General features: G+C 45.5%; 1 protein-coding gene across 1 annotated transcript; it reads left to right on the top strand.

Annotated features, from left to right (window-relative positions):
• The first annotated feature begins 18,219 nt into the window (after nt 1-18,219).
• On the top strand, nt 18,220-21,909 carry LOC147711923 (uncharacterized). The gene is made up of 2 exons (XM_086919566.1): nt 18,220-19,540; nt 21,896-21,909. The coding sequence occupies exons 1-2, from the start codon at nt 18,220-18,222 to the stop codon at nt 21,907-21,909; spliced, it is 1,335 nt and encodes a 444-aa protein (XP_086775692.1).
• The last annotated feature ends 683 nt before the right edge of the window (nt 21,910-22,592 follow it).

The following is a 22,592-nucleotide window of genomic DNA, read 5'->3' as shown; positions in this document are numbered from 1 at the left end:
ACGACGGGGGGAACCACCACGTTCATGGCGCCGATCATCACGGCGATCAGAATTCACACGTCGCCTCTCATCACCACTGTCATCCGAACCACGATCATACTCATTCTTTCGCACACGACGGGCACCTTCCTTTCGATCCAAACCACGCTTACGAAACATATCCCATAGGACATTATTAGGTTCACCATCAATCTCTTCCCTTTTGATACCATCCGCAAGGAGAGCAAAAAACATGTCACGTCTAGAGAATTTATAGTCCCCACCAGTACGACCCTCAGGTCGGGATTGTCTTTCAGGTTTAAACCATTCACCCAGCTCACCAAGCTGACGAACAGACTCAAGCACAGCAGACAAAGGATTGCCAGTTTGGTTAATCAATAAAGTCATCATGACCTGCTTGTAAGCAACAGGAGAAGTACGTATAATGCGGTTACGCACAGAAGATGTTAAAAGACCATCCAATAATCTGTCAGCAGTACTAAGGAAGATACAGGTTTTCATGACTTCTTCCTTTAAACGTTGCGACGCATCGCGCAGAGTATACCACGGCTTTTCATCAGAGGGCCAATCAGACTCAGTTGGATATTTATGATTACAGCCATCAGACGCAAGCTGGAGCAAAGAAGTTTGGACATTACCATTAAAATTCCGAAAATGGTCCTGAATAGTAGAATCAGAACTCAAAGAGCAAAATCGTAAGCAATCAACAGCATCGAGCATAATACCGGAAGCGCCAAGCTCATAAAGGCGCACCATCCAGGTAAGCAAGGTCTCACCAGGCCGTTGTTTAAATCGTTGCAGGATGTCGCTGATCTCCTGCTGAGTAAAATCTTCAATACAGTCAAGAGCAATACCACCCGGATTACCAGGGGCTTGTTGTAATTTCCGTCGAAAGATCGGGTGAGCAGAAACTGCGGGAAGAGCTTCCGAGGAAGCCCGCATCTTAGATTTAACAGCACAATCAGGGCAAGCTACGTCATCCGCACGGGAAGAACGAGCACGGTCACAATCGGGAGTTGAATCAATGCACGAAGCAGATTTACAATCACGTCCGGAGCGAGAAGACTCGCGCTTGTCACCCTCCTCTGCCGAGGAGTCAGAAGTATGAGAATCCCAGATATTACCGTCCCACTCATCGGGGTTCCAATCCATTCCAGCTTTTGCTACAACCATACGCACTTTGCGTGAAGACACACGTCCACGACGATGTTTATACTTATATCGTGCAATACGGACCGCAGCCCTTTCGGCAATGGTCTGATATGTTTCAAGTTTATCGGCAAGCAATTTATTTTGACAACGCAACAAAGTGTGCGCATTTTGCAACTCGACACACTGTCCTTCCGAATCTTTAAACTGTTTCTGTAGTTGCACAAACCTCTCATGCATTATTCTGTATGCATTAAGAATAATCCACCCTCTGCGTCCTAAAATAGGAAGCTCATCACCCTTCATTACTGGCGCTTTCTGTAGGCACGAAATCACATCAGCAGGCTCCGCCTGCTCCAAGAATGAAGACCAATTTTCACTCAAACCAGTAGAATCAGCCCACTCACGGGCCAAAGCCTCGTAAGGCGTAGACTCCCAGCCGGGAATCTGGATCGGTAATTTAAAAACCGACGGTGATTTTTTCACAAACATAATGACACACAAAAAATTATATACACAATTATAAACAAAATTTTATACGTACAAGCCGAGCGCAAACCAACGAGATGAAAACAACACAATGCACACAGGCTTCGTAAACAGTTCGTGACGCCAGATGTAATGGCTGGATTTTCTGTTTAGATGGGATCAGCCCCCAGGGGCCCCTGTGACCCAGCCAAAACGTACTCACCTTCCCTTCTTAGATCGTATTCACAATAAGTAAATATACAGATAAATATACAAGTTGCACCTAAGAATGGGGAATGACAATATACATATACAGATTTTCTACAATATCTTATTCACATCAGTTGGCCTCGCGGTCACCCCGACCCAGACCGTTCTACCCTAGGGCAGATCTGACACACAATCTGGTGCGTCTACACACGGGCCTGCAGAACCCAATGCTCCCTTTTCCAAACCGTTCGCGATCCTGCGAAACCTACACACTAGTTCGACCACCTAGTGCTCTCATTACCTCAAGCCACAATCCTGTGGGTATAAACACTGGTTCGACCCCCCAGTGCTCTCATTAACGCCGCATATCAACGACGACCACATTCCTATGAACACCTATACATATATATATTGGGATATTATCTCAGCTGTCTACTCGGAATGAAACTACAATAATGACTTTGGATATGGGTCCAGATTGTATAGTGTACTCGCTGCTTTTGGCATCAAAGGTTCACTCACTCCCTATTTGTGTGATCACCACTTACCTGATTGGGATTACTCATCCATTCACGTGCCTAGTTTTCACCTAGGAGTATCGTTTACCAAGATTGAACATAAGCACCAGGCACACGGTAATTCTATATGAATTAGGATATTTATTAACAATAAACATGAATCATATTACTATGCAATAATACATTTGCAAAGGGAATAAAAGATAAAGGTTAGGGTGCACATACTATAAGAATCGGTCGGACTTCACCTGGTTAATGGGAAATCGGGAATCAGCAGTCATCTAGGCTCCTGTCTCGTCTCTGGGTCCTGGCTCGCCTTGCAGTCACCCTCAGCCGTCACAAGTACACGTCTGCACTGCTAGGCTCAAACTCGTCTGCTCTCCCTCAGGACCTCGGAACCTTGCTGTTAATTAGCTACCGTCTCTCTCTCTCTCTGCATTAGTGCGCTCCGCGCCACTTCTCGTTCAGTCTATCTTCAGAGAGTCTCGGTCTTAAATCTTTCTCCGACTTCAAAGATGGCGACTTGTCCACCATGAAAGTGAATAATGGCAGAGATGCTAACGGCTAGATGCCGCCTACGGACTAACTGACAAAAAGACTAACACCTTCGCTAATATCAAAGCCCGTTCCTTCATGGAAATTCACGGCCAGTAACCTGCCGCCCACCAAATTCTTGTACCTCCCCGTACCAAGGACACTTTCCCAGCCGGCCGGCCTGAAGTTGTGTCTTCGGAGTGGAGAAAAATACATTCCTTCGATAAGGGTCAGCCTGAACCGGTTCTCTCCAAGCGAACAACAGCTTAAAACTAAAACATCACACTTGACCTAGAAAGCCTTCTCGAGCTACCAGGCAGAAAGCAAAATGGAGTCTGTCTCGTTTAAGGCCTACGGAGCCCATAATATGCATAGCTCCATGAAAAACAGATCGGCATGTTAGCAAATGAGTGAATCATGACTAATACTTATATATCTAACCCCTCACTTAAATTCATAAGCCTTACTCTAAGGGAAGTAACACGCAAATGCCTTTATATATGTATGACAGAGTCCCTGTCTATCGGCCTAATCCCTATGCTATGGGGGTGATAGGCTGGAGTCACTCTCCATCATTCTCCTTCTCCAGAGAGCTAGCAAAAAGACAGCCATAACACCTGCTCAGATTCTATGTGGACCTGCATAGTGTTAACGGGAACATTGTCTCAGACGGTTTCCTACTCCTGAACATTAATGAGTTAATTCTGATACGGTCTGGTGGCAAGTACTTATCCGAATTAGGGGCCTGACTTAGAGTTCGGAATGTGTGTTACTTACACCGTCAGGGAGACAGCATAAAATACACCTTCACCCTGATGATGTAACTGTACTGCACATTTAGAGGTGCCGATTGTCCCAGCGGACATCTCTTAACATTTGCAGGAACCACAATCTCGGTAGTTCCGGTCAATGTATTAAAAGTCTGATGGATGGTACTGTCAAAGTGACGGTGCGATCCGCCAAACATTAAAACAAGTTTTTGGTTTAAAAAAACTAAAATTACAAAGCTGGATTTTGTTTAACCCCTTCCACGCTGATGACGAGCTGGGCTCGTCATGGCGTAGCCTCCTCGCACGCTGATGATGAGCCCAGCTCGTCACGTAACATGCGATTTAAAAAATCTCAGCGTGCGAGCGGAATTCCGCTAGCGCGCATGAGGTTAAGAAAAAGCAAAAGCCAACAAAAAGATTCTACTGTTCCTTACTGCCACGTTTTTACAGATATAAGTGAGAGTAAAAACTGGCCCTTATGCCATTCGGCCACCCTCTCTAAAACAGGCGGGCAGTTGAATGGTCAAACCCAGACGGTCCTTACTCTGTCAGGCCAATGGAGGAGCTTGTCATTGATGGAGATGGAGTACACAATGTAGCAGATATATTGCATGCCCGCCTGTCTGTAGAGCAGGCGTGCATACCTTCATTTTGCTGGAGAGGGTTCTCCGTCAGGGGAAACATCCTTTGTCAGACACTCTTTACCACACATGCATTTACCACACATTATATTAAGTATTTGTAAATATACCTATTAGTAAGCATTGAGTCATTTTTTTAAATGATGTTTATTTTTAAAAAGTGAAATAAATTTTTATATTTTTTCACTTAAAAAAACAAAGGTTACAGGGATGTTATACTTTACACACACAAAACATAGCAATTCAGCAGTTAGAGTTATCTCAAGAAACTATAGCTCATGCTAATTACCCCACAGATTACATCACCGATTGCATTTTCTATGAAATAATTAATAATGTCACTGCAGAATTTGCAGTAAAAATATTGATGAGAAAACTGTGCAAGGTGGGGCACGAGTTATAGTTACCTTACGGCACAAGTTATAGTTTCAAGTGAAAACTCTATCTATAACTGCAGATTTTCAATGGTTTTGTGTGTTCTGAACCTAACTATAACGTCCCTGTGACCATTGTTTTTTTGAGTGAATCTCTAAGGTTTTTTAAATTCTATTTTCTAAATATTACATTCCCATAATCTTTGTTTTTTTCAGTGAATTTCTATAATTTGTTTAACGCAGCATGGTGTTGGCCACAGAAAAAAATAATGAAAATGCAAAAAGTATATTTTAGTCATTTTCATATACCATGCATTTTGTACACGTATAACTGTGTAAATTATACTTATATGACAGATAGATGGCAAAGTTTCAAACTGTCTTTCAAATACTCCTCCTATCTCTAATTCACGTGGTCACTTCAGAAGGAATTGTATCACTGATTAAAAAATAGTGGATGCTTGTATTTATATGTTTTTTAAGGTTGAACAATAATTTTCCATAAAATAACTGCTGTAATCTATGTTTTATGTGAACAAAAATGTGACTAAACCTATAATTATATTACTAGTGATTTATAATATGTTTTTTTTACCAACGTCAGAGTGTTTGTCCTCCATCTTGGTAGGGTACAGAGTCATAGGTATAGTACTGTAATATATTGCAGTGTGTTGTGTTCTGCTGTGTACAGGGAAATGGGCGTCAAGCCCTAGGTGCCCTGGAATGGATCTCGAAACCCTCAAGGATTACATATATCACTTTCTTATAATCATTTATCAATTTTCTCAATTCATTACAATGGGTAAGGGACAGGTTTTTCATAATCAAGTGCCATTCTCTTGCAAGCACATTACTTCATCGTTCTTTTCTGCTATTGCAGTGATAACAATATTAGCTTCTCTGCCCATAGTGTGTCTATGTTTGGGATCCTGAGCATTCTGGTTTGGAGATGTTCCCTCAGCATTTACTGAATTGGTGCAGGCACCTTCACGATTCACCTAAGAAGCATTACTCCATGTCAGAATGCCAGCACAGGCCTTCCTTGTATGGTAAGCACTGACTGCATTAACTATTATTATCCTTAGGCTCCACCTTCAGTGGGCCTACCGCACCAAACTCCTTCATCCATCTAGTAATTCATAGGAGGTTTTCCACAGCATAATTAAGGATGCTTTTTATTACACCTCCTAAATGGCCCATCATGATTGCTACCATACATCATGTCCCCTGTACCTAATAATAAGCTCGCACACTTCCTTGCTAGATTTCTGTACACGTTTGACTGGGCACCCCCTTTTGAACACCATCTGCAGTTTTGACCTCACAGTCTTTTTTGCATCAAAACATATGCCCCATAGGGGGCGTGGCTTGCGCGCCGCTTCAGTATGGCGGGTCGCGCTTGAGCTCCGAGGCGAGTTTAGCCCGGTGAGCTATTTTCTCCGTTTCCTAGCTGCCCCGAGTGGCGGAAAAGGCAGACCACAGCGGCGGAACATGCAGGGAGCTGCTTGACGGAGGTTTCCTGCTATTTTGGGCACCGGCTGCTTCATTTATATTTCGACCTCCTGAGACGACCTTCTCTCCTCACGGACGGCCGCCATTTTACCGCTCTTGACGCTGTCACAATTTCTCCTCAGAAGCGCAGCTGTGGCTACATTCTTACAGTTTGAAGTGGATTTCCAGGTCGTTTCGTCTATGATGCCTGCAAGTGGTAACAGTTATTACTTTTTTTTGTTATTTTCTTGCTGCTTGGCTGGAATTAAGCTGTCCACGCGCTGTTTCTTTCAGTGCTGTTCCCTCATGTAGGTGTAGGTCTTTTTTTCTACGATCTCATTACAGTGCTCCCCTGCTCTATTGTAGCTATTTAATATTTTGCTACATGCCTGCCCTGCATATTAGTCCGCCGATATTAATAAAGTAGCGCCCATTGAGCTCAGTCTACTATATCTTTTTTGATACAGGCTGCGCAGCTTTCCCTCCTCTTAAGTGGTTGTATACTTTCTTTTGGAGATTGTTCCTTCATGGCTGCAAATATGGGTCGCACCTTGACCAACAAAGACTCCAAAGATACTGGAACGTCGCTAAAAAGACTTAAGTCAGTGTCTCCTACACCTGAGTCTTCTCAGTCAGACACCACTTCCACATTGGACACAATTCTGGCGCGCCTCAATGAAGTGCATGATATTGCGCAGTCAACGAAAACTAACACGGATTTATTACAAGTGGAGATGTCTGCTATCAGGAGTGACTTTAAAGCCCTCTCTCTGCGTGTTTCTGCTACTGAATCACGAATCAGTGGTGCTGAAGATGGTATACAAAAACAATCCAGATCCCTCAACCACTTAGAGCGTTCAGTGGCGGCTTTGCGCAGAGACCTCACTGAGCAGGAGGACCGTAATCGTAGATCTAACCTACGTATTTTTGGCCTGCCGGAAGATTCAGAGAAATCATCTTCCTCTGTGATAGAGTTCCTTTCCCATTGGATTCCAGACACCTTACAAATCTCATTCACCAGAGACTTTGAGATAGAAAGAGCACACTGTGTTCCAACGTTTCGATCCAAGACGGCTACCCAGCCAAGAGCAATCATTTTTAAGCCATTGCGGCATCAACATACTGAACTGATTCTCTCTCATATGCGGAAAATTAAACAAGTCATCTGGGACGGACACCGGATCTCAATTTCTCAGGACTTTGCCAGAGACACGGTTATAAGGAGGAAAGGCTTCTTAAATCTTCGGAAACGTCTTTCTGAGATGGGTATTCCTTTTTCATTTTCTGGTCCATCGAAGTTCCGCATTACTTATAAAGGACGTTCCAGAATTTTCGATGAACCGGCTGACCTATCTACGTTCCTGGACAACCAGCTGGAGATAGAGATGGAGATTCAGAATGCGACCTCGCAGCCCCCCGGTGCTTCGGGCACTTGAACTGTCTCCTTTCCTTTATTGATATATTTTTCCGCATGCCTGGTGCTTTGTTCTCTCTTGTTCTGCTTATCGGTTGTTCTTCTCTTTCAAGTCTGTTAATGGTATTTTTCTATTCTTCATATCTTCATATTCATCTCTGTTCTAGTCGTCTTTCTTGCATTTCTATTTTTACTTGTTCGTTCTTTCTATAGTTCTCCTCCTACAGGTATTTCCAAACACATTTGTTTTTCTTTTCTCTTTTCATAGTTTCTTCTCACTCTCCTTTTTTATTCCGGTCCCTGTTTTTTTCCTTGTTTTGCTCTCTTCTTTTATTTATCATGCCTTTTTGTTTGGGTCCCTGTCTCTCATCTTCTCTGAAGTTTCTTTCCCGCATTCTCGTTAATCTATTTTCTTATCTGTTGTCCTTCTTTGTTCTCTCTATGTATTTCTTCAACATTTGTACTCCTCACCATTTGTACTCCTCTTTATATTACTAGTCATTTTCTCTCTTTCTTTATATTCCTACTCTCCTGTTTTACTATAATTCTTCTCCCTTCCATCTCTACTTTCTTTCTTTTGTGTCTCAGCTTCATTCTCTAGCCATATACAGTTATAGCTTGTTCCTTAAGTATGTTATTCTTTTTTAGATATGCATTTCTACCTTACATTTATCTCCTGTTTCGGATTTACCTCATATAATTAGTGTATTAGTAATATTTTCTTAATAGTGTTTATTATACATATATCTCTCGCTAAGGTTTTGATATGTTCATTTGGGTGCACTAATCTCGTCATTATTGCTTTTCATATTTGATATATATGATATCTTTTCTACTTTTCTTTTTCTCTATCTATATAACTTGCTATTTTCTATCAGTTCATTTCTCATACATCACTTTTTTTTTTTCTCTCTTGCTTCTGTCATTCATCCTCAGAGTATAGTCATTTACAGTTATTGCTTGTTCCTTATTATGTTGTTAGCTTTTTAAATATGTATTGTTTTCGCTTCACAGTTATCTACTGTTTAGACTTTATCTCTCATACTCACGCTGTTTCTTATTTTTTCTACTAATGTTGCTTATTTTAGATATTTCTCTCGCTAGATTGTTTTATTCTATGCTACAGTGTAGTATTCTTTTCATTATCAGTTTTTATTATTTCCAGTATAATGATGTTCTGCGATATTATCTGTTCCTTGTTAACAGTTCTGATATTCCTGCTATCGGCCAAGGTATTTTAGTGTTGGGCTACTGTTTTTACCCACTTATGCTCCTAGTACGGGTCCTTTGCTCGCCTCTTCCACGTTCTCCCTTGCATGATGTTGGTCTTTTTTAGGCCTCCCCTCCTGCTCTCTTTCTCTCCTCTTTCTCCTCTCTTTTCATCTCTTCTTTCTCTTCCTTTCTCTTGGTCCTCCCACATGGATGCTCCCCCAGTGTTTCTTTTCCTTAATGGTTGTTCCCTTGTATTTCTGACGTTGGTTCTTTTTCTACTATCAGTCTCGTCTTCTCTTTACCCCTCTTCTTATACATGTCGGGTTTAAATGTGCTATCCCTTAATGTTAAGGGCTTGAATCACCCGGTGAAGAGGTCGAAGATTTTGGATTACTGTAAGTCTCTCTCTGCAGATTTGGTTCTTTTTCAAGAGTCCAGACTCCAAGGTCGCTAATAGAGAAGCGTTGTTTTTGAAGAAAGATTGGGTTTCGGATGTTTCCTGTTCTGATGCCTCTGGCAAACGGAATGGGGTTGTCACTTTAGTTTCGAGAAAATCTGGCTTATCAATACTCTCTTCCGATCATGATTCTGATGGTCGGTGGTTGTTATCTAAATTATCGGATGGACAGCACGATTTATATGTTATGAATATCTATGCCCCGAATGTAGATGATCCGGCTTTTTGGAAATCCGTTACCAAAAAATTACATGACACTCCACACGCTGGTAATCTTATTGTTGGTGGCGATTTTAATTTACCAATGGACCCTCTCTTAGACAGAAATTCCTCGTTTCAGTTTCGCCCTCCTAAATCCCACAAACAAATGCTTAACATGTGTTCCATCTCTCATCTTCACGATATCTGGCGTCTCCATAATCCCACTGGCAGAGATTTTTCTTTCTTCTCTTCGCCTCACTCCTCCTTTTCTCGTATTGATTATCTCCTTGTTCATTCTTCTCTTGTTTCATCTTCTACCTCTCCGCTTATTCACCCTATTTTGGTCTCTGATCATGCTGCGGTCACTTTTACGCTTTCATCCTTTGCCCCTAAATCACGCGCGCGTTCATGGAGGTTGAACACTGAAGTCTTGTATGACCCTCCTCAGGTTGATGAATTTTCTAAGGCTATAGATACTTTTTTTCCGTGAAAACGAGGGATCTGTCTCTTCCCCAATCGTCTTGTGGGACTCCTTTAAATGTACTTTCCGGGGTCAGGTCATTAAATGTATGTCTAGACGTAATTCAGCTATTAAGAAGGAGCTCACAGATCTGTCAACTGAAATCAAAACTCTGGAAGCTTCCTTCAGGCATTCTAAGGATCCGACCTGCTTACAACAAATTAAACTACTAAAATACAAATACAATACCATTGTCACCAAGAGAGCTCAAATTGGTGTCCAAGCACAAAAGTCCAAGAAGTTGCTATTAAAGAATCGGGCTGGCAAACTTCTAGCGGCTACATTAAAATTTCAAGATTTCTCGTTTAAGTCTTCGCAGATCTCTTCTATTACGGACCACACCGGCTCTAAACGATTCCAAACAGGGGAAATACTTGAAGTGTTTCGTGACTTTTATAATAAATTATATACCCCTTCTAACCAATCCTCTTTTGACCACTGTCGTGATTTTTTAAAATCGGTTCCGATTCAATCGGTCTCTGAGGAGGATCGTTCCTTTCTAAATAAACCTATTTTCCCCGAAGAATTAGTGTCTGCGATTAAGGCTACTCGTTCTGGGAAGGCTCCGGGCCCTGATGGCTATCCAATATTATTTTATAAAACTTTTCTCCCTTCGCTAGTCCCTAAGTTACAATCGGTCTTTGATTCTTTTGTTAAGGATGGATCTGTCTCTGGCACGGCTGCTGAAGCCACCATAGTTGTACTCCCCAAATGGGGAAAAGATCATTCGGACCCTAAAAACTTCCGACCTATTTCTCTCCTTAACATGGAAGCAAAGATTTTTGCTAAAATCCTGGCTAAAAGATTAGAATCCTTTATTCCCCATCTTGTACATCCCTCCCAAACAGGTTTTGTAAAAGGACGTCTTGCAAGGGACAATATACGCACATTCTGCCATATTATTGGTGCTGCCAAAAGGTCTCAGCTTCCTGCAGCGGCCTTGGCCCTTGATGCGGAAAAGGCCTTCGACAAGGTCTCTTGGCCTTTCCTTCGAGCTGTCTTATACGCGCATAACCTCGGAGACTCTTTCATTAATATGGTTATGTCTTTATATTCCCAACCTAAAGCTAACATTAGAGTCAATGGTGCTACGTCTTCGCTTTTTGATCTTCGCCAAGGCACGAGACAGGGCTGTCCCTTATCCCCACTCTTATTTCTATTATCTATTGATCCTCTTCTTCGTTTGATTGACCTACACCCTAATATTAAAGGTTTTTCTTTTGGTTCTCACTGTCTCAAAACTGCCGCATACGCGGACGATGTTCTTATTTTCTCGGATGATATCGCCTTGGCCATCCCTGCTATTTCCGACACCATTTCCTTGTTTTCAACGGTCTCGGGCTATACCCTAAATAAAGATAAGACGGAGATGTTTCCTCTGAATGCCTATTGTTTTCCTGCTCATATGGGCTCGGCTGGCTTTAAGTGGCAGTCTAATCATCTGAAGTACCTTGGAATTTATTTCTGTTCTACTCTTCATGCCACCGTCGCTTATAATGAATCTCAGACTCTCCTCAAAGTGCGTCGTCTTTTGGATTCGTGGTCTCCAAAACATATTTCTTGGTGGGGTCGCTTACAAACTCTAAAAATGATGATCACGCCGATTATTAACTTTGTTTCCTCCATGCTTCCGCTTAAATTATCTGATTCCTTTTTTCGAGAAATTGATGGTCTGACTTCTAAATTCCTGTGGAATAACAAACGAGCTCGATTAGCGTATAAATTCTTGCATCGACCTCCTGATATGGGAGGGTGTAACTTTCCTGATTGGGAGAAATACCAAATTGCCTTCTTGGCCTCTCAGGGTGCTTTTTGGTTTTCTCCTCCAACTCGCCATGTTCCCTCTTGGCTACTCATTGAACAGGAATTGGCTTCTCCTCTACCTATTGCCTCTTTCTGTACTACATCTACGTTACATATTCTGTTTTCCCGTTCTATCATTATTGATACCATTACTGCGGTCAAGAAATTAGATAGGAAGGTGGCTATTCCCCTACATAAAACTAGGTGGTCATCTATTTGGAGAAACTCCAAAATTAAGCTTAATATTTCTCCCACTCTCATGTCATACTGGGCGGAAAAGGGAATCTCTCTTGTTCAGCATCTGTACAGTGACTCCGGTGATCCATTACCTTTCTCTTCCTTGGCTCTCAAACACTCTTTAACAAATCTAGACTTTTATACCTTTCTTAAAATCAAAGTAGCTGTTTCTAAAGTCCGTCTTCACCCCTCCTCCTCCACCATCTCTCTTTTCCACATTTGGCTCAAATCTGGTCATGTTGCCTCCAAAATATATAAATTTCTGTCATCTGCCTCGCTTCCCGCACAGACGGTTGCGCAACAAAAATGGTCACGCCATTTTGATCACAACATCACGGACCAAATTTCGTCCGAAGCTTGGCAATCTATTGGTAAATTAGCTCTCCGTAATAAAATAGCTCCTTCCTTAATGCAATCTAAGTTTTTCTCGATCAATCTCCTCCATTGGACGCCTGTGCGTCTTCATTCGCTCAACCTTAAAGACGATGATCTCTGTTGGAGCTGCGGTTTGGTGGCGGGTGATTTTCCTCATATGTTTTATCATTGCTCCTTACTTAAATCTTTTTGGGACCTCATTCAGAAACACTTATCTCTTATTTTTAACATTGACCTCCAACTTTCCTTTCCTTTAATTTTACTTGGCCCCTTGGCTGCTCCTATTCCTCTCCCTTTAGACCCGTTGGAATTACAGTTACTAGATCTTCTCTTGACTGTAGCGGTAAAAATCATTCTTATGGAATGGAAATCCTTTGCGTCTGTCTCTTATCATACGTGGTGGGCGTGGGTTTCCTTTTTACGCAGTGCTCACACCTCGGTTGATCAAGCACACCTTTCGCCTTCCATTTCTAAAGGGGTCTGGACAGCCTTGGACGATTATATGGAGTTGTCCTCGAAAGGGTTGGTCCCTCAGTTCCCCTTTGATTTGTCTGTCTAATTGTTGTCTATTTTTTCTTGTTCTACACTGGGCCAGTCCTGTGGGAATCCTTCTTCTTCTTATTATTTCCTCTTTCCTGTCCTCTCTTCCCTTTCGTCTTTTCTTTTGCTTCTTTCTCTTCTTTCCTCCTTTCTTTCTTTTCTTCTGCTACCTCCCTTGTCCCCATCCTTAAATCAGAAGGTGATACATTTGTTTAGCGACTGCTAATGGTCGAGTACATATTTGTATTTTTCTCTTGTGTCAAATGTATCACTTATATTGTATTTGGTTTTATTATTGATATCATTATCTCTCTTAATAAAATCTTCTTGAAATAAAAAAAAAACATATGCCCCATATTGCGCAATCATTCTCCTCTCCTTTATGAGGAACTAGGAACTAGTTGAGCATTAGGAAGTATTTTGATTTCGCCACTCTGCCCTTTAATTTCGTACAAATGTGTGTAACAGTATCAGATTGATCTATGTTGCAATCCAGCTATCTTATGTTCCACTTCTGCCCACTACCTCACTCCTTGAACTTTCTAAGCAAGTGCTTTGCCTCTACATTTCTCCCATCACTTCCTGCCTCTGGGCATCCTCTCCTTTCCCTGCCTCCCTCTGCAGCAGTCTGTTTCACTGCACTTTGTGTTGAACTCTTCTCCGTCATTCATTCTTGCTTCTGCTGTGATGATTTGTCCTTGAAACAAAGCACCTCTTCATTCCGTTATCTTTCCCCTGCTCACAAACTCTCACCTATCCTTTCACTCCTTTTTACTCTTTCCCCTTATTTTATCTTTTATAATTGTTTCTGCACCTCATGATTTTGTTGATGGTTGGAGACCAACCTGCAAGTATTCTGGTCTCACTCCTCATTGGATTTGCCCTTTACTATCTTAGTTAGCCATTTTGGAGGCTTCTCTCTATTCCATCTTTCACATGTACCTTCTTTCCTCTGTTACCCAACTCACTAACTCACAGTGGGGGCTGCCCCTTCACTTTCTCCTGCCCCCTTGTATAATTACCTTCTCGGAATTAACACTTACTCCACATTTGTGGTCCATAACTTGGTTGGTTACTTCCAGTGACGCTTATAGCTCCCTTTGCAATGTTGGGAGCGGTAAACTCCATCTCCCCACATGGAATATGGGCGTGCCTCTGCTTCCCCCTTTGTTTTTGGCCTAAGCGTGGCCCCCGTTCTATGAAAGAAGTGTAGAGTTTCAAACAAACTGTGTCAAAGCCTCACCCACGTCACATGCCTACAAAGTCCTCCACGATGCTGGACCAGCACACCTGAACCACTGTCTCTCATTGCACATACACACAAGACACTTCCGCTCTGCCCAACTCGCCCTTGCCACCATCACTCGGATCCGCAAGACCAGGACTGGAGGAAGATCCTTTTCCTACCTTGCCGCCAAACCCTGGAACACTCTGCCTCTCCACCTCAGGCTATCTCCGTCGCTGACCCAATTCAGAAAGGATCTCAAGACCTGGCTGTTCAACTGAACCTCAGCACCCAGTTGGATCTACATTCCCAATGCCTTGAGAACCTCACGGGTGATAATCTCGCTTAATAAATACTGATTGATTGACGCCACAGGTCTGCTCTGTACATTCCATCTCAAATGGCATTGGTGGTGGCATGTGTCCCTCTGATTCCCTGAGAATGGCCTATACTGCCACAGTGCTGGCTGCCGAGACATGCTGCTGTAAGTCCTGAGGGAAACTAGAAGTTGTGTTTCTGGATTATATTCCAAATATCTCATGATGTTCATCATTCTCATTGTATCTTTCACAAACGTGGTCTGGTGTAGATCTGCCTTAAGGAGATAACAACTGCCAACCATGACAAATTCACTGACTGCTCGTACACCTAATACAAACAGTATTCCTGGAGGGTGAAGCTTTTTGTATGTTTTTTACGTAAGGGCTAACAAGGGATGCATACTACTTACATTAATGAATACAATAGTTGCCATTTATCGATAGCTGTGAGAGTTCAAACATTAGTGTTAGATTTATACTCATTATGCATTTTATTTAAGCAAGTTCCTGTTAAGTCTTGGTTACACTGTTTTGTCAAGAAACCCGAAATTGCAAACCAGAGAATTGGTAAAGCCATTGGAAGTAGCCTTGACTGCCTGTAACATTTCCTGTGCAATGCATACTTTCTTCTAATTCCAAGGTCATTCATGTTACAAGAAATCTATGAACGTGGCCTTTTTTAATTACATGATGAGGTAATAGGAACATATCCAACAGAAAGGGAAACATGCCACAGCCTATAGCATCTGTTATTTGCAGTGCTTAAAAGTGATAACAGTGTGGTAGTTAGTCGTATATCAAACAGTGACTCGTATATTTCTTATGCCGTGTGCACGTTAAGTTCACATTACAACATCACTGATGATAAAAGCCAGCCCAGTCGTCCATTTTTCATTGGGGAAGCAACTAGATGACGCTATGCTCTGCTACTGGATACAGACAATGGGCAGTGCACAATAGGTTTTGAAAAGAATGTGTAGCAGAGATGCAATAACCACAAACCTCAAAAGTAAACAAAGGCTGCGACAGAACAACACACCTTTCTACAATCCTTGAGCAGGAATGCTTCTCTCCCTCTGTTCTCAGAAAAAGCTTTCAGTGAACTGTAAAACTTTAATATGCACCAGGTTGGTCCACCATAGGTTCTTTTTGTGCTGCACCCAACTTCAAGTGGCAGTTACACAGCTGATAAACGAATACCTGTGTAAGAAGTGGATGGATCGAGAATCAATGCCGGATCTTGAGCAGTATGTGCATTTACCTTGGTGCCATGTTGTGGTTCTTTTAACTAAAGCACAGGTACATATTGTAATTGTGCTTATCTAACCACGGCAGAGGTAGGGCACACGCCACATCCATTGTTCTAGCTTCAGGAAGTTATTTCAAGTAATTCTAACAAAGGAACAGGGAAGTTGTAACACAAGTGTAGGGGCACCGCCAAGCAGTGTCGTAACTTCACTGAAGCCATAGTGGTAGTGTAATCTTTCAATGCCAAAGACATCACAGGAAACAGCACCTCATGCTATTTGCCTCGAATGGCAGGCCATTCTATATTGTTTTGTTTTTGTAAAAATCCAAAGTTGCAGCAAGATAATGTTCAGCCATTGCTAAAAACCAACAATAGCCAGATACTTAAGTTGATAAAAACGTAGCGATTACTTACTTCCAAAAGATCAATAATTCGGAATTTACAGTGGTTAAAACACTCCACAGGATTTACCAACCACATTACTTCACTAATGACACTTTAAAGATTGTCCATGATTCTCAAGTGGAAAACAGTTTCCAGAATCACAGATAAAAAGTCATCAATCTCTACCTTCCCAAAGTTTAAAAATAAATATTACTCATTCATGGGATCCAAAAACTACTCCCAAAGTTCATGAACCCCCGATTGTCCCTTCTCCCCCTGTATTTGTGATCCATAAACGCAGTGCTAGCACTGTGAAACTCCTAGACCCTTGGCGGGTCCTCTTCCATAGTCCATGATCTCAGCACCAATCCATGGCGATGAATTTAATTTTAGGAATTTTGAGTTTGTGATCACGATACAGAGATGGGTAGATTATAGATGCCATTTTGGGTGCGTTGGGTCCATGGCCTCGCTAGTGATACTTGAGGACTCTTGTTGAGTTCCCTTCAATATTCCTACAGTATAGCTACCACGGCCACAGAGAGAAGGCACATATTTGGGTGTGCTTAGTCCTTGGTCTCTAAAAATGATCTGCAGACTATCATTACAGTTAGGCACCATTTAAAAATTAAATTATGTCACAATAAAATTGGGTTGGAAACAGAGTGAATGCTGGGTCCACCTTTTGAGCATGAGACTGGGGGCTCGGCAAGCCTGCCAATGATGGCAAAACGTCCTCTACAGTCCATAAACGTCCTCGTCATCGAGATTGCTCAAGTGTCTCCGTATTCTATGTCAGGAGCGGAGGCTTCTGATTAGGCTGTTCTTTCTCGTTTATTTCTACTCCAGCAGCCATAAAAAGGTATCAACATTAGTAACAAAACCACATTTCCCATGAGCATCAGGGAAAATTGGAAACAGAAAAAGTCCCGCACATTGACCAATCCCTGGTCATGGCTCCTCATAACTTCCCCTTCTGGTACTCTATCTTCCTCTTTCTTCGCTGCTCCAGCAGCAGACAGATGAGTGCATTTTGTTTCTTGTGTTTTCCTGATTGTTAGATGATTTGTACGAATTTTGTGCTTAAGATTCGCAGTCTGCCGCGTTGGGTTACGTGGGGCGACTGCGTGTGAGACCGCGGGAGCGATCGCCGCTCCTTTCGCGGTGGTATTCTGTTTCGCTCTGTGCATGGGCGGCCTCCGGCCGCTAGGGGACCGCGCGGCTGTGCTGCCGCTCTGAGGAGCTTGACCCCCCGCGTCGTGCGAGTCGTTGAGTTTGCTTCATGCCTTCCGTCGACGAAGCGGCCTAACGGTCCGCGCCTAAGGTGGCGGCCTACATGGCGGCCAGGCTGCGCAAGCCACTAGATCAAGAAGTGCGTAGCTGCCTTCGGGCCGAATGCCCGCGCCCATCCTTGGAGGGCAAAGTCGCGGTAACGCCGGACATCGACCCTAAGATGTCTACGTTTCTCACAAAATTCGTCAAGGACCCGAAGAAGGGTATCGATCGATCTTGGAGGGCCTGCCAAGATAAACTCTTGGATGCGGCAGGACCCCTGGCGAAAATCCTCGACATGGCGGAGGACGCCAAAACCTCTGGTTCGCTGATTTCCCCGGACATTCTGTCTGGTTGGGCGCAAAGGGCAATAATTTTCCTGGGGAACGCAAACGTGGCCATATCTACAGAGCGGAGGAGGTCAATCCTGATCAAAATCGACCCAAAACTGGGGGAACTAGCAACCTCCGAAGCAGGCCCAATGGCGGAGGGAAACCTCTTCGGCGACCCATTCGTCAAAGAATTGGGAAAATTCGTTAACACCTTTAACTCCCTCGACAAGGCCCAGTCGTCAGTGAAGAGAATCTTCTCCCCCCGTGTTTTTGGAGCAGCCCAGGGAAGTTCGGCGGGTACTATTGGCAGCGCTATTGGCGATAGATATAACAGAGCCCTGCCCGGAGCCTGAACACCCGCGCCGCGGGTAAGGTGTTGCTTCAATTTGGGACCGGCCCGGGCAGTTCTTGTGTGCCTCATAACGGAGGCTGGTGGGTCCCGACTCCACTTGTTTTGACCCCGCAACAGCGGGAAGACCTTTCTATCCGGGCTTTGCCCCACCTCAACCCCTGTGCCCCCAGCATGGAGTACGACGAATACTATGCTGAGGAGGAGGAGGAGCAGATTATCTACTTACCGGTGGACGACCACTTTTGTAAGGTTATGGATTCCTCCTTGTGGAAGGCGGTGACGCGGGTTGTCGAACCCTTGGAAAAGAAGATTGAGCAGCTTCAAGCCCAATGCCAACCCTCTGGACAGGGGGCGAACGCCCTAGGGCGGCAGGACCCCACCCCCCCGGCCCAAGTTTCTCCCTCTATACCGGACCCCAAGAGAAGACGCCCTGCGGACACAGGGGTGGATTCGGACGCGTTTTCGCGCCTCAAAAAGGCTTTCCTGGAGGCTAAGACCTCCGACGCCCCTTCGACTTCTACGGCGATTCCGACTGCTGCCGCAGGGGATGGCCATGGTGACGGTCATGGTGACGGGGATATGGCTGACCCCGACGAGTCTCCGCAAACCTCAGACGGGGATGGAGAGCCCGATAATTCGTGGTCCTCTACACCGGCCACTCAGCCCTCCCATCCGGACCTTAGTTCTGACATGCTCAACCCAGATGAGCTTCTCCACCCACGCTCGTCTCAATGGGTCCCCGCGCCTAAGGTGGCGGCCTACATGGCGGCCAGGCTGCGCAAGCCACTAGATCAAGAAGTGCGTAGCTGCCTTCGGGCCGAATGCCCGCGCCCATCCTTGGAGGGCAAAGTCGCGGTAACGCCGGACATCGACCCTAAGATGTCTACGTTTCTCACAAAATTCGTCAAGGACCCGAAGAAGGGTATCGATCGATCTTGGAGGGCCTGCCAAGATAAACTCTTGGATGCGGCAGGACCCCTGGCGAAAATCCTCGACATGGCGGAGGACGCCAAAACCTCTGGTTCGCTGATTTCCCCGGACATTCTGTCTGGTTGGGCGCAAAGGGCAATAATTTTCCTGGGGAACGCAAACGTGGCCATATCTACAGAGCGGAGGAGGTCAATCCTGATCAAAATCGACCCAAAACTGGGGGAACTAGCAACCTCCGAAGCAGGCCCAATGGCGGAGGGAAACCTCTTCGGCGACCCATTCGTCAAAGAATTGGGAAAATTCGTTAACACCTTTAACTCCCTCGACAAGGCCCAGTCGTCAGTGAAGAGAATCTTCTCCCCCCGTGTTTTTGGAGCAGCCAGCCGAGGCAGGGGCCGCTCGTCTGGCAGACCCTACACCAGAGGCTCCAATAAACAGAGCGATTCCCATCGAGGCCAATATCAGGATCCCGACAAGTTCGGCAACTTTTACCAGACCAGAGGTTACCCCCGCCGCCGTGGTGGAAGAGGACGTGGTGACGGCGGCTACAATAACTCAAGAGGTGAGACTTCAGAGTGTGTCGGGTCTGAGAGTGGGGGGCAGACTCCAGTACTTTTTACAGGCATGGTCTTCCATTACCTCAGACGCTTGGGTCTTACAGACCGTCAGGGGTTTTCACATCGAGTATGCAGGGCTCCCCAAACAGCAGGCTCTTCCCAGGCCCATCAGCTTTACGCCAGACCAGATTTCACTCATAGACGGGGAGGTGGCGGACCTTCTTCGCAAGGGGGCGATCGTGCAGACACACTGGCACCCTGGGGGCTTTCTCAGCAACATTTTCCTTGTGGAGAAGCAGGACGGCGGATATCGCCCAGTGATAAACCTCAAGGAGTTCAATGGCTGGCTAGTATACCGCCATTTCAAGATGGAGGGCATCCATCTTCTGAGAGACCTGCTCCAGGAGGGGGACTGGATGGTCGGTTTGGACCTGAAGGATGCCTACCTCACGATTCCCATCTTTGCCCCTCACCGGCGCTTTCTGCAATTTTGGTGGGGTCGCCAGATTTTCGAGTTTGTCTCCCTTCCTTTCGGACTATCGTCCGCACCGTGGTGCTTCACCAAGGTGCTGAAGCCTGTGGTGGAACGCCTGCGCATGGAGGGTATCCGTCTAATAATTTACCTAGACGATATGCTCCTTCTGCACCAATGCCCACGGACGCTGTTGACCCATCTCCAGAGAGCGGTGACTCTATTGGAGTCCTTGGGGTTCATTATCAATCAGGCCAAGTCGGACCTTACCCCGGCGCGGAACATGCAGTTTCTGGGCTTTATGATCAACTCGGTGGAAGCTACCTTGTCCCTTCCCCCTCGGAAACTGTCCAAGATCAGGCACGAACTGAGACGTACCCTGGCGCGCCCTACGATCCAGTTACGCCACCTGGCCAGGGTGGTCGGCCTCCTATCATCGTCCATTCAAGCGATTTTTCCGGGGCCCCTCCACTACCGGGCCCTTCAGCGCCTCAAGGCCCTTCACCTTCGCAAGGGTTTGACTTATTCACAAGTCGTCCCACTCACGGAAGAAGCGAAGACGGAGCTTCGGTGGTGGATCGATCATATGGACGCCTGGAACGGGCGAGCCATCTTCGGGTCGCAGCCGGATTTGATAATCGAATCCGATGCAAGTGGCCTTGGATGGGGAGCGCGTTGTGGCGCTGTCTCTACAGGTGGCGCATGGTCGTCAGCAGAACTAGGCCTGCACATCAACTGCCTGGAACTGATGGCAGGCTCCTTCGCGGTGCGGTGCTGGACGAAAGAAAGGCTTCGGTGTTGTGTCCTCTTGAAGATGGACAATGTGGCGGCCGTGCGCTACATCAATCACCTAGGAGGAACCAGGTCCAAGGTGTTGTCCGATCTGGCCCGCTCCCTTTGGGAGTACTGCCTGTCCCACGAAATTTCATTGTCGGCGGAACATCTCCCCGGCTTAGCCAATCTGGTGGCGGATTGGTGGTCCCGTCACTGGAGGGACACTAGCCTTTGGCAACTTCGCCCGGACGTGTTCGAGGTGATCAGGGACAGATGGGGTCCGTTCTCGGTGGACCTTTTTGCCTCGAGACTGGACGCTCAACTGGACCGCTACTTCAGTTGGCGCCCGGACCCGGAGGCGGCGGCGACCGATGCCTTCTTGCAGGACTGGAGCAAGGAGAAGGGCTATGCGTTTCCCCCCTTCGCGATGATCATGAGGTTGTCTACCCAAGTGCGGAGACAACGAGCGGACCTGGTGGTGATCACCCCGATCTGGAGGTCGCAAGTCTGGTTTCCAGCTCTGATGGAACTTTCTTGGGATTCTCCAATCCCTCTACCCCGCGTTCCGGATCTCCTCAGGAATCCTCAGGGGAACCCTCACCACCTCCTGTCCACAGGCAGCTTGTGCCTGATGGCCTGGCGGGTTACAGGAGACGTTGGCAAGTCCCGGGACTTTCGGAGGATGCTGCGGCGCTGTTGGCCAAATCCTGGGCAGACAGCACCAACAAGAGATACCGGTCCGCATGGGCTTGGTGGAGTGGTTGGTGTCTGCGATTCCAAATTGATCCTATGGGGGCAGACGTTGTCCACATCCTTAACTTCTTAGCTTCCCTGTCGAGGGAGGGCTTGGCTTACAGGTCTATTAATACCTTTCGTTCGGCCATCTCGGCGGGTCACATCCGGTTGATGGGAAGCCCGTGGGCGAGCACCCCCTGGTTTGTAAGTTGCTGCGAGGGGTGAGACTTGCGGTTCCACCACAACCTCGCTACTCGATTCTGTGGGATGTCAATAAGGTTCTTAACCTGTTTCAGGACTGGCCGTCTAATAGATACTTGTCCAGGAAACAAATTTCAGCTAAATTGGCAATGTTGCTTTGTCTGATTTCCTGTCGTAGGGTCTCGGATGTGAGAGCCTTGGACCTTACGGGGCGCATTCTGTCCCCGGATGGGGTGACCTTCCTTCTTTCGAGGCGTACTAAGTGTGACTCTCGATCGATTTCGTATCCTGCATTCCCAGATGCCCCAAAACTGTGTGTGGTTCGGGCTTTAAAGGCCTACGAAGTGACTACTGTTGATATACGCCCACAGGGTGTCAAACAATTGTTCATTGCTCTTACTAAGCCACACAGGGCGGTCTCATCACCTACTATTGCGCGCTGGGTGCGCTGGGTTATGCAGGAGGCCGGCATAGATACTTCTCGGTTTGGAGCCCATTCGGTTAGAGGGGCAATGGTGTCTAAGGCGTTTTCCCTAGGGGCTCGGCTGGAAGACATTATGAAGGCGGCCGACTGGTCGTCCGACTCTACCTTCAAGAGATTTTACTTTAAGCCGGTCCCTTCGCTGGCTTCTCTGGTGGTCGACAAGCTTTGAACTAGCCTAATCAGAAGCCTCCGCTCCTGACATAGAATGAAAAATTTCCTAGCTAACGTACAGGAAAGTTTCAATTCTATTAAGGAGGCGGAGGCGAGGATTAGCCCACCCTGTCTTCTTCGAACCCTCCCAGAATTCTACGTTGGGTCAGTAAGTAAAATCTTTAATGCAGTTTCCTACACGAATGTGTTGCATGCTGATTCTCATGTCGCATTTCAATTA

This window comes from Lissotriton vulgaris, chromosome 5 (assembly GCF_964263255.1).
Source record: "Lissotriton vulgaris chromosome 5, aLisVul1.2, whole genome shotgun sequence".
Taxonomy (NCBI): Eukaryota; Metazoa; Chordata; class Amphibia; order Caudata; family Salamandridae; genus Lissotriton; species Lissotriton vulgaris.
Note: the sequence above shows the minus strand (reverse complement) of the source record. Positions and strands in the feature narration are given on the sequence as shown.

What these genes read in the sequence shown, in the direction of transcription:
- LOC147711923 (XM_086919566.1), top strand. Translation starts at nt 18,220, where the DNA reads ATGGAGTACGACGAATACTATGCTGAGGAGGAGGAGGAGCAGATTATC.